The sequence below is a fragment of the Pteronotus mesoamericanus genome, unplaced genomic scaffold, assembly GCF_021234165.1.
Source record: "Pteronotus mesoamericanus isolate MK-2021 breed Mesoamerican mustached bat unplaced genomic scaffold, CSHL_Meso_final contig_702, whole genome shotgun sequence".
In the NCBI taxonomy this organism is placed as follows: Eukaryota; Metazoa; Chordata; class Mammalia; order Chiroptera; family Mormoopidae; genus Pteronotus; species Pteronotus mesoamericanus.
The window spans coordinates 1,959,829-1,973,118 of record NW_026555239.1 but is presented as its reverse complement, the minus strand read 5'-3'; the positions used below and the strand labels follow the sequence as shown (position 1 = coordinate 1,973,118).

General features: G+C 36.3%; 1 protein-coding gene across 1 annotated transcript in view; it reads left to right on the top strand.

The window, feature by feature from the left end:
• The window catches only part of MRTFA (myocardin related transcription factor A), a 142,315-nt gene that overhangs the window by 25,812 nt on the left and 103,213 nt on the right, over positions 1 to 13,290 (top strand). The window contains exon 2 of the mRNA XM_054582420.1: positions 3,842 to 4,103. Coding sequence (XP_054438395.1) covers positions 3,842 to 4,103 — 262 coding nt within the window. The remainder of the gene's footprint in view (positions 1 to 3,841; positions 4,104 to 13,290) is intronic.

Below are 13,290 nucleotides of genomic sequence, written 5' to 3'. Positions count from 1 at the left end.
TTTTATGTAAGAATTTTATTGTAATACAGTTTAATATTAACATTTTTAAAGGATATCTCTAAATTAACAAGTACTGCCATAGCATATAATTTACTCAATAAAAAGGTGGTAAAGTATATATATATATAAAAATTCCAAGTAACCTCTTCAAGCCCTTAATGATCCTGTAAATATAGAACTCAATTTGTTATTAAGCTATTAAAATATTTCTGAATGAAACAGTCACTAAAACAGTTTTTCAGATTGCTTTTTCTTTCATTCCAGGCATTGACAGGCACAGTCATGATTCAAATCATTATAGAATTTGATACTCCTTTCTTTAATGTATTAAAAATGTATGTGTTCTAAGAAACATTACTTTTAAACTTCTTCATTATCTCTTTTTGCCTAGCACTAAGCTTGTGTTGACTTTCTTTTGGGATCCATTTTCCACAGTTTCTGTAAAAAAAATAATTTACTAAAAGTACTGGTTATATGCATTAAGTGCATACTAGGATTATAGACTCCTGCAGTTTAACTTCGTCCTTCATTAGAAAAATCATGATATCGTAATGATGGATCTTCATTGTCTCTTTGGGAGTAGTAGCACATGTGAATGTCACATCTCTGAATCTCAGCAATATTAATGATCAAATTCAAAGGAGGAGGAAGGTATGTTCTGAGTAAATGAAAAGTAAATTAAAGAATATTTTAAAGAATAGATAATTTATTCTTCCAAGCTCAGTGAATAATATGGGTTAGCTTAGTAAAATTATTTAAAAACGTTTAAAAATATGTTTATTGATTTTAGAGAGAGAGGAATGGGAGGGGAGAGAGAACCATCGATGTGAGAGAGAACCATCAATTGGCTGCCCCCCATATGCACCCCAACCAGGGATTGAACCCGAAACCTAGGTATGTGCCCTGACCAGGAATTAAGCCCTAACCTTTTAGTGTTTGGGATGACATTCCAACCAATTGAACCACACCAACCAAGCAGTAAATTATGTTTTTTAATAAGAGATCTTGCCAGGCCATTTTTAAATTATTGTGGTCAAAACAATACAGCATTAAATTTACAATCTCAATAATTTTTAAGTACACGTCTCTGTAATGTTAAGTATATTCACATTGTTGTATAACTGATTACTAGAACTTTTTCATCTTGCAAAACTGAAACTCTTGGACCCAGCAAACACTTATCGCCAGGCCATTTTTAATGAAAAAGTAACTCATTTGAAATGATGAATATTCATTTACATAGTAACATCGAATGTATTGGTCTCTTTTCTAATCGTGTAAAGAATGAATAGGAGGCAGTATTTTATTTTTCTCTTTATCTGGCAAATGCTATGAAATTGCTGGTACTCTGTCATTTGACAACCCGTCTCCCCCACCGCCCCGCCTTGCAGTAGCACAAAATTTTACTTAATTTCAGACTAAATTATAGTACAACAGATTAAGTCTGAAACTTAGCATGATGACCTCAAGGTCCATCCATGCGGGATGGATGTGCAAGTAATGGGACTTCCTTCTTTTTTTAAGGCTGAATAATATTTCATTAAATATTAACAACTTTATTGAAAACCTATTACTGTATGTGAAACCACCTTTCCTAGGTCATAGGACTGAAGTTTTGATACTGTCCTCGTACCACTCACTTAAAGAGTTGTTGTATATGAATCAGGGTGGGGAAGAATAATGAAGACTACTGTCCTAAGGAGTTTAGGTCTGAGAGGATCCTTGAAGATCATGAAATTGAATCTTTTTAAGTTTTAAAACGCTGTTAAGGAAAGCAGACATGCTCTTTCAGGGTCAGTGGCAAAGAATACTGAGCCAGCTATATTAATCGTGTATAAGAATTGTTTTTTCCCCAGCACACACGCAGACATGGCTTAAACTCTATGGTAAGTTATAGGAAAGATGGAAAAAAATTCTTTGAAGGTCAGAGTCTGAATTTTCTTAGTATACATTTGTTGTTTTTTAATTCCTAAAATTATTCAGACTCTTAATAAAATTCTTTTCCCAATGGTTGCCCATACTACCTCTTAGACTATGGGTTCCTGAATTTTTCCTTTTGAACTTGCCTCATTCAAGTATTCTTCCAGCCTTTTCTGAGCAGAGTCCTTCTCAATATCTTTATTCTCTTTAATGCCACTTTCTCCCCATCATAATTGCTCTTATCTGGACCTTTTCCAATTCATTTTATATGTTATGAGGTGTATCAGCCAGAACTACAGTCAGATTTGGGCATACTGTAGCCTTACATGAAGGTAGAATGTGATGGTCTGTTTAGTTTTCAGTGCCTTTTCTTTCTGACTTTGCAGTATTATGTTGATTTCTTCATCTGAAGTAAATTAGACTAAAGTCCTCACTAAAGTCTGCAGAGAACTAACTGCTAGGTCCCCCTTTTCTAAAGAACCATAGCTTTTTCATTAAAAAAGAAACATACATTTTATTATAAAAGCATTGCAGAAGGACATAAGTGTTTTAGGGGAAAAATTGGAAATGAAAGAAAGTAAAAAGAAAGGAAACATGTTCATTCATGGTCCAGTCAAAGCCTGTTTTGTGTTTTGGTATACTTCCTTATAGTCTTTTTTTATTTGTATAATATTTTTATATATGAATATGCATTTTTTATTTCTTTTAAGATTTTGTTTACTTATTTATTTTTAGTTTATTTTTAGAGCGAGGGAAAGGCAGGGAGAAAGAAAGGGATAGAAAAATTGATGTGCAAGAGAAACATCTATTGGATGCCTCTCACCCGCCCCCAGCTGGGGACCTGGCCTGCAATGCAGGCATGTGCCCTGACTGGGAATCAAACCGGTGACCTTTCAGTTTGCAGGCTGACACTCAACCCACTGAGCCACACCAACCAGGGTATATCTTTTCTTAAACTTAACTTTAGATAAGCATTTTCCTCATTTTATATGTGTTATAAAATTATTCTTAACTGCACAGGATTTGGTCAATAAATATATTCTTAATTCACTTAACCATTAACTCCCATGTTGTTAAAAAGATTTGTATTTCCCTGGCTGGTGTGGCTTAGTGGGTTGAGTGACAGCCTGTGAACCAGAAGGTCACAGGTTTGATTCCTGGTCAGGGCACATGCCTGGGTTGCAGGCCAGGTCCCCAGTTGGAGGCATGCGAGAGGCAACCAATCAGTGTTTCTCTCCCTCTCTTTCTACCCGCCTCTCTAAAAATAAATAAATAAATAAATAAATAAATAAATAAATATTTATAGAAGACTTTTGTATGTACTCTGTCAGTTTTAAAGATCTTGTTCTTTCCCATGTTGCCAGGTATTTTTTACAGTTTTTAATATACTGTTCCTGGATACTGTGATTAAATATTCATGTAGACTAATGCCCATCATTAAACAGACATCTCTATATTTCTTTATGGAATCTAATGGCTTGGGAATTGTTTTCTTAAAGAAATTTTCTCCCCCAAATTGTGTTGGTACAACATAATACTATCATTCTTTGTGGATACTCATTAAGTGTTATTTCTCAAGATACTTGTCTTAGTAGTTGGAAGGTAACACTGATCTCATAGCTGGTTCTCCTTGTCCACTGTTTCCTTTTATTTCATTGCATGTGTGTGTGCACTGCTTTTATTTCAATTATATGTTGTCCTCCTGAGTGATATAGCTGGGGACAGTATCAGACTTTCAACCTCATCCACTCTGTGAGCATAGTTAATTTAATAATGATGCTACCTTACTTTACAAAAAGTTTTTAAGAATAATGGTAGCTTGCTAATCATATAATTTAAAATACTAGAATTCAGCTTATAATCAGTGGAATAGTTTCTTCGCAAAGACATCTAAATCTTTTGTTTCTCCTTTCATTTCCAGGTTGCCATCACGAAAGCCAAAGTGGATTTCTCCAGTGTAGTGTGCCTGCCCCCTTCCGTCATTGCTGTGAATGGGCTGGACGGAGGAGGGGCTGGCGAAAATGATGATGAACCAGTGCTTGTGTCTCTGTCTGCTGCTCCCAGCCCCCAGAGCGAAGCTGTTGCCAATGAACTGCAGGAGCTGTCCTTGCAGCCCGAGCTGACCCTCGGCCTCCACCCTGGCAGGAATCCCAATTTGCCTCCGCTTAGTGAGCGAAAGAATGGTGAGTACACATGGAGTTACTGTATTGCCTGATTTGAACCAGGGTCTTTATATAGAGCCTTACTTTATTTCACATCTTTTAAAAGTTTCTTATAATCTTAATATTTCTTGTAAAACAGAGAAATGGTAAGTTTAGGTGATTGTTATAAACCCAACATCATCTTCCTGGATTATTATAATTGCTTTCTAATTTGTCTTCCCACTTTTCTACTCCCTCCCCACCCCTTCCAGAAATTCAGTTAATTTAGCAAATATTTATTGAGCATCACTGTATTACAAACTGTGCTACAATTAGGGAATAATTTGTGTTGAATTGTGTGTGACTATTTTTTTTTTCATTGATATCCATTTAATACATATACTGGAATTTGGAATTTGTCCATTTTACTTTTTAAAAAAAATCCTCACCCAAGTATATATTTACTGAGTTTAGAGAGAGAGGAAGGGAGGCGTGGGGGGTGAGAGAGAGAGAGAGAGAGAACGAGAACCGGTGTGAGAGAGAAACATTGATCAGTGGCCTCTTGTAAACACCTCGATATAGGATTGAGCCTGTAGCCTTTTTGGTGTACAGGAGAAGATTCCAACCAACTGAGCCACCCAGCCAAGGCATCCATTTTTACTTTTAATAGATATTTGGGACTATTAGGAATCATGATGCTATGAAATTCTTGTTCATAACTTTTAGTATATTTGTTGGGATTTTGATTTGGAGTATATCATTTATAGGTTAATGGGAAGAATACACATTTTAAATATTGGGTATCTCTCTAATTAAATAGGTATCCTTTAATATCTTTCCATAAAGTTTTATAATTTCTCCATAAAGGTCATGTAGATATTTTACTAGGTTTATTCCTGGGTGTCCTTTTTTTTTTTTTTTTTTTTGGTGGACATTATAAAAAGTATATTTTTATAAAATATTTGTGGACTTTTTGATGGTGGCGGATCAAAATACCAAACCTTTTCAAAACTCCTGTGGCTTTTCTGCATCTATGCCAGCTTGTAGACTCCCTTCCCTTTTTTTGTTAATAATTCTTGTTTCGGGATTACTCCCTTTGAAAAGCCTCTCCTAACTGATATTCATTGTTACATGTTTCTCTTCTGGTTTGTCCAGTGGCCCTTTATAATTGTACTTTATCACTTTATATTATACTTGGAATTTTCCACTCAGCAATATGAGTGAGCCTTTGAAAACTATAATTTGACATTGTTACACTCCTCTCAAAAATCCTTCAGTGTCTTCCTGTGAGGCTTATGATGTAGTTATAGTTCTTAGGATGAGGTGCTGGTATCCTCTGTGACCTGATTCATTATCTCTGTCCTCCAGCTCTGTTTACTCTGTTCCAGCCACCCTGACTTTCTTGCTGTTTCTTGACTACATCAAGTATGTTCCTATCCCAGGGTCTTGATACTTGATGTGCCTTCACTGAAGTTCCTGCACAAATGTCATTTCCTCAGCGAGGCCTTCCCTGCCTATTTTATAAAATAGCACTCCCATTACTCTCTGTCCTGCCTTGTCTTCCAGGCATTATTTTGATGTGTGTATGTGTGTGTTTATTGTTTGTATCTCCCTCCACCCCCCACTGATAGTACATTTCATGAGACCAGAAACTATATTTTGCTCACAGGTGTATATCTAACTTCTGGCTCATAGTAGGTATCAAATAAATATTTGTTGAATGAATAAATTACTGGTTTACTTGTTTATCTCACTAAAGGCAAGAACTCTAAATTTTACATCCATAGTGGGAAAAGTAATGGAAACTCAAGCAGTTTTTATTTTGGGAAATAGTGGACACTCAAGCAGTTTTTTTGTGTTCTTTTCTTATTCCTAATTTCTATTCCCCCGACCCCTGACAAATGGTAGAGAGTTCAGCTAATTTATGTATGTTAAGGGGAAAGATTTAATCCAGAGGGAAAAATTGAAGACAGAAAAAGAGAAAGGATAACTGATATAGCAAGGTTCCTGTGGAGATAGAGGATGGGATCCAAAGATACTAGCTTTGTCTTGAGCAGGAGTAAAGACTAGCATTCCTCAGGGATGGGAGAAATGGGTAGTGAGGGTGATGACAGACAGCAAACAACAAACCTCTTATATTTTGGGCAGGAAGTGGAGAAAATTGGTGCCGACAGCTGCGATGGTCTCAGTGGAGTAGAAGGCAGCTGTTGCTATTGGGGCAGAGGTGTTGGTGTATCTTCAGCCTTTCTCTCTCAACTCTCTGTCATATAAATCAACTGAATTTTTTCCATTTTCAAAAACAATTCTAACCTTCCCTCTGGAGTCAAGCCCTTGGAAGAGTAGTTTACAGTCATTGTCTTTACTTTGCCGCATTCTGGAGACTTCACTGCATTCTGGCTTCTCTCCCTACCTACTTCAGAAATGTCCATTGCCAAAGCCATTAGTGTTCTTTTCATTGTAGATCAGATAAGCACTCTTTATTCTATTGACCTCTCTGCAGCATTTGATATGGTTGACTACTCCCTCTGACTTGAAACTTTTCCTCCACTGACTTCTATGACATTCCTCTTTACTGGCTTTTTAAGCTCTGCCTTTCAAGCCACTTTCTCTCCTGCTAGAACCTTTTGCTATCTTTCTCTATCCATCTCTTAAATCTTGTTACTTTCTAGTGTTCAACCCTAGGGCTTCTTTACTTCTTACTCTTAAATTCTTTACTTTGAATGATTTCCCCTACAACTTTGGCTTTAACTACCATCATGTGCTATTGATTCCCATCTTATACAGGGGTGGGCAAAAGTAGGTTAATAATAATAGTACATACATGCATACATACAGTAATTAATAAATAAATAAATAATGCAAGAATAAACTCTTCCATGTACTCACAACCGTAAACCTGCTTTTGCCCACCCTCAATGGCCAGGCCAAGCCTCTCCCCTGAATTTCAGACTCATGTTTGGCTGTCTGTTGAACACTTTCATTGGACACACCACAGACTCAGTAAGCTCAGAGTTAAACTCATGATCTTACCTGTAGTTCCTACTGAACTCTCCATTGTAGGAACTGGTACTACCCTCCATCTAGATGTTCAAACCAGGGGGTGGTTTTATTTTGTTTTTTGTTTTTTTTCCATTAATGAAAACTTTTGAAGTTTTGTTTTATAATCAAATGTAGAGAAAAAGAAAATAAAAGTTCCCTCATAATTTCACAGTTCATTGAGGGCCAGTGGTAGCAGTTCGTATATATTCTATCAGCTCTTGTGTGTTCATTTATTTGTTTACTTTATACAAATATACTCTGTATAAATTATTTTCATAAAATGAAATGTTTCTGTATCATTCAACAGCCGTAGAAAACATTTTTCTAGCTTCATATTTAAATTGGGTATGTACAGCATTTAGCCAGTCTCCTATTATGAGACCCTCACATTGTATGTATTTGTTTAATCCTCACCTGAGAATATATTTACTGACTTTAGAGAAAGAGGAAGGGAGAGAGAGAAACATCTTTGTGAGAGAGAAACATTGATCAGTTGCCTCCTGTATGTTCCCCAACTGGGGATCAAACCTGCAACCTAGGTATGTGCTCTGACTGGGAATCCAACCTGCAGCCTGTTGGTTTATGGGACACCGCTCCAGCAAGTGAGCCACCCAGCCAGGGTTGTTTTTATTTTCTTATGTTATAAATACTATTGTGGTAAACATCTTGGCATATAAATCTTTGTGCAGATAACTGTAGGATAGATTCCCAGAAGTAGGTAAAAAGATCTGGACATAAATAATATTTTCCCCTTGTGATTGTGTAAGTAGCATGTTTGAGTATGAAGTTTTTAAATTTTTTAAGTCAGTATTTCCAGATTGTCCTCCAGAAAATTATAATGTGACTTTTGGAAATAAGTTTTTATTCCACCTCCCTTCTACCCTCTTGTCTGTCTTCCCATTCATCAGTTACCAATTTTTACAGATCCCACAATGTTCCTGTCTACTGAATTTATCCTATTCTTGCCATCTTTACAGCTACCACTTAATTCAGACACTTAATGATGCTTTTTGGTCCTTCTAACTTGCCTCCCTTGTTTCTATTTTTTCTTTAAAAAGATTTAAATTTTTTTTTTTTTTTTTTTTTTTTTGGAGAGAGGGGAAGGGAGGGAGAAAGCAAGGGAGAAAAACAGCAATGTGAGAGAGAAACAATCAATTGTTTGTCTCTTGAATGCACCCTGGGGGACTGGCCCACAACCCAGGCATATGTCCTGACTGGGAATTGAAAGGGCAACCTTTGGCTTTGCTGTGTGACATCCAGCCAACTCAACCACACCGATCAGGGCTCCCCTTTTCTAATCTTGTCCCTATGGCCACTGGAACAATCTTTCTAAATCATAAATGTGGTTACTGCTTTCCTGCTTGAAATCATTTTGGTTCCCCATTTCCTCCAGGATAAAGCTTATGCTCCTCAGCATACAGGTGCTTCATAACCACTTCTGTCTATCCTTTATCTGTTCCCACTCACACTAACTGATTTGGGATTTCCCATAAGAGACACACATTCACATCTCAGTTCCTCTTCCTGTTCTGTTTTTTTCTTACTGGAATGATCATCCTTTTCTTCTGGCTGACACTTCTGTGTAGTCAAGAATCTGGAGGTGCTTTCTTCAGGTCTTCTTCCTTAGACACCTTGCTTAGATCAGGGTTTTGCTCTTTCATTGTTCTTCCAAAGTACCTTGTGCATAATTATCTACTTATTTGTTATATATTTGAGTAGATGGGAAGCTTTGTGAAAGTAGGGATTACAGTCTCTTTTACTTACTGTGTTATCCTTACTAGTTAGCTAGAAACTTTAGACTGCTAATGCGTTAACTAGAGTGCTTGTTAAATGCAGATTCCAATTCTTAGAGCTGGGTTGAGGCTTGAGATTCTAACCAGCATCCAGGTTGATGCCGTTGATGTTGCTGCACTTTAAGTAATATGGTCTTAGGATATAGTGTTGGATAAATGTTTGTTGGATACCTGAGCAAATGAATGATTGATGAAATGAACTAGTATCTCACTAAAACGTTGACTTTTTAGAGTTAAGAAATTAAGACAAGAAACTGATTATTGACTGTCACTGGATAGAAAAAAAAAAAACAACACCCAAACTTGTTTAATTCAGGGCTTAGATTATTTGGAAGAAAGGCTTTTCTGAGCCCTGTGTTTGGTGGAGTACTTTTTTTCTTAATTAGTGATAGAACATTTAGACCCGAACTTCTAACATTTTTTTTTTTAAGTTGAAGAACTCTCTAAATACAAAATTGTATACATAAACCCCGTGTGTAAAAAAACATCTGCTCTGGTTGAATGAAACCTGAATGGAGGAGCCAGGCAGGCTTCCACTTACTTGGCATCCTTCGTGCCCTCAGGCAGCTCTCAAAAAAAAGCACAAGTTAAAAACTGGGTCTAGATCATCTGTCTGCTTTAGTTTGAACTGTGTCTGAGTCAACTTCTTCAGTTGCTAGAATGGTTTCCAAACTGCCAGGAGCCCCATTTGATTAATTGTGATCATGCTTAAAGGGAATACTTGAAACTGACAGACAAACATAATGGTATATACAACATAATAATAATTTTGGCAGGAGAAAAGAATCCTAAGAAAATGAAATTGGTATCAACATTAGAAAGGAAATAATAATGAGGTACTATTGGATTGGCCAAAAACTCTGTTTAGTTTTTTTCTGTAAAATAAAAGACACACTGTTCATTTTCACCACTAACTGTATTGATTTGGATATTTTGAGTATGTTGGCTCTCTCCTGCTCTTGGCTTCTTGTGGGTAGAGGCCTAGGTGCTCCTAAACATCTTCCAGTGCATAAGATAGCCCCACAGCAAAGAATTATTTGTCCAAAATGTCAGCGGTGCCAAGAAACTTCACAAACCACTTTTGACATGTTTGATCAGTTACAGTACCTTCTCCATACACTGCACAAATCTTCTTCTTCTTCTTTTTTTTTTTTGAATTTCAGTTGTGGTTTTAACATTTCTTGAAGTAATAAAGTATAATATGCTGAAAATGTTGCTTACTTTCTTCCATCTTCAGTGTTAAAATGGCTACACAAAAATTCACCGATTTTGATAATTTTTTAAAAAATTCATGCCAATATGATAGCTTTCACAATAAAATCTTAACAAAATTGTTTCAAATGAAGTTGAAGACAACTAAGTACTACTAGAGCCAGTATGTGGAAAAAATGTAATGGACTTTTTGGCCAACCCAATAGTATTAGGATAATGCTGAAGAGAAGGGAAGGGGTTTAATAAAGAAATAATCTATAAGAGATTTCATGACTACAGAAAATACTTTATATAGTAGAATGCATACCAGTGACCAGAAATACTAATTGCTTAGCAAAAATCACTAAAAGAACAGTCAAAATCAGATTCTGTTATTATAGAGAAAACAAAAATGTTTATCAAGAGAACTAGAAAGCTGCAGAATAGCTGTTATCTTGGTGAAGCATGTATATACTTTTTTGTTTGTTTTTTATTCCATTTATCAGCCATTAGGTGAATGTCTAGACAGGGGCAATATTGGTAGTGTCCAGTTGCAGGGCTCTGGGCCATAATTGGGTCGTCTGTTTGTGTACCTTAATGGTGCTTCTTCTGTCAAAAGGGGGAAAAGCCTGGAAAATAATTATATTTTACACTAGGTCTTCTTTGTATAGTTGTTTGTAGAGAGGTAAAGGTAGGAGCAGACATAGAAAATCCCTGAGAGGATTATAAAATTAGAAAGTGTGAGCCCTGGCCAGGCAGCTTAGTTGGTTAGAGCATTGTTCCCCCATACACCAAGGATCTCTGGTCAGGGCACATACAAGAGTCAACCAATGAATGCATAAATAAGTGGAACAACAATTCAAAATCTCTCTCTCACTTTCTTTTTTGCTCTCTTTTTCCTGCCCTTTTTACCCCTCCCCTTCCCTCTCGCTTTTCCTCTTGCTCTCTAAAAATCAACAAAAAGTAAAATAAAATTGGAAAGTGTGGAGTTAAAGCAGAATAAATTCTGGAGTTAGAGGAGATGGATTTTTATGGATATTGTACCATGTGTTTAAAGGATGGAATAAGAAATCTACTTCTCATATCTGTTTTATTTAGGAGCTTATCTTATGTAGAAATTCAGTGAGTTAGCGAGAGTACTTACAGGGCAACAGTCAGTCAGGGTCCTGATAGCTCTATTTCCTAAACAGAGGAAGCTGGAGGACTAATGGGAGGAGGTGCCTTTGGTTAACTCAGCACTTGCTTGCCTAATTGGGAAAGTTGATAGAGAAGGTTCAAGGTGTATTTTTTAATATTACTCTTCTGTCTTCTTCTAAGCTGAGCACTTAGGTCTAAAAGATTAATTGATCTGTATGTGGATCCTGTCCAGCATGAGCTTGGAGAAGACTGGAGACACCTTGCTAATGATCTAACCCCATCCCCTTTGGCTCCAGCTAGAGGAGTTTTGGCACACATTGAATGAATGTATCATCATGGAAAATTTGTTTCACTTTGCTTTTTCCTTTAAAGGTGTAGTGTTCTTTGGCTCTCTCTTTCCTTTACATATCTATTCCTCCTTCATAATAATCTCATATCAGTCTTTTAAGTATGGGTAAGATTGAGAACTGGCTGAGACTACATAAGGCTATTTTCAGGAGCCTCTGGAATGGGAGCTAAAATACTGTTTGCTTCTCTTTCTCATTGTAGGAAAACCTGGGAATTTTGCCATAATTCATATTTCATGGCTTCTGTGGGAAAGTGCATTCCATGTTCCAAATGATTATATTACAAGTGAGCTTTTGGAATATAATTCATTTATAAGGTTGGGACTCGCTTATATTCTAAGAAGTGTGCCTCTTAAAGGTTGGGAATTATAGAGTTGTGACACAGTGAATAGTAATTACATGAAATGCATTACTTAGAAGGCATAGCAGACAAAAGTTGGATAAACTAATGGATGACAAGTTCATAAAGATTTCCAAGAGAAAGCTGTCATTTTGGGGGTTATATTTTTAACCTTTTATTTTTGTCATTGACTTTTAAAATTTTATTTCAGGACAGTCATTTGTATCTCTTCCCGCAATTCTACTGTTCAGTCGTGTGATTGTCATGGAAATTAGTATTGAGCAAGTAGTTATAGGTGCCTATAGTAAATGAGACACCAAGGAAGACATTGAAAAGTTAAATAATGGTTACTAGTTTTGCCTTCTTCCCTCCTATTTCTTTAATGAACATACCATTAGCACTTTTATCAGATCTAACAAACACCAAATTTCTTTATTTTTCTTTTCCACTGTAGGTAACACACTAAATATGGGACTACTGATCTGTTTTTGGGGGATAATTTTTTGGGTCCTGGATAGAGGCTGAATACCAGGCAACATATTTGAAACTGGTGAGATTGGCCTTTCCTTTTCCCTGCTCGGCCCTCCTTTCAAGGTATCCCCTTGATAGCTATCCTGCACTTCTTGTGTTCTGGTTAACAAATCCTTGATTTGATATTATTAAAATTCATGATAAATATGTATGACTTGGAATTTTACATTTTGAAGGGGTTCTCATTACTGAGAGAGCATCTTTCTCCAACCCACCAAAGATTGAATAAATAAAAGCTTGCAGTGTTACCCACAAAAGATTGCTTATGTCTACACTTACAGTAACCTTCATTTCTTATCATAGATTGTTCATGATCCAACACATGAATATACTTAGAGAAAAATAAGACAGAATATTTGAAAATAGGTCTGCAAAGCTACAAAAGCCTTCTAATGCTAGTCACCTTCCTTCAAATTAGAGTGGTAAGATATATATATCCATATCCATTTAGGTCTTGTTTTCTTTTAATTTTGTGGGGCATAATAGTGTGTACACATAGAAGTGCATACATCACATGATAGTTTACAGAATAATCACAAAGCAAAGAGCTGTGTAACCATTACTCAGCCCAACAAGTGCTCATTGTAAGCCCAAGGAAGCCTCCCATGTGCTCCTCTTTGATCAAAACCCTATCTCTTTTTCCTAGAAATAACTGCTATTCTTGACAGCTATTTCTTTTTTACCAGTTATATATTTATTCCGAAACAATATAGTTTAGTTGGAGTTTGTGTGAATGAATCCGTATTCTTCTTTTGCTCAACATTTGTGGTATTTGTTCATGATAGAGCTTTAGTTAATCCATTTTCGTTACTGTATAGTGGATGCTCCCATGGAAGATTGTTCCATAGTTT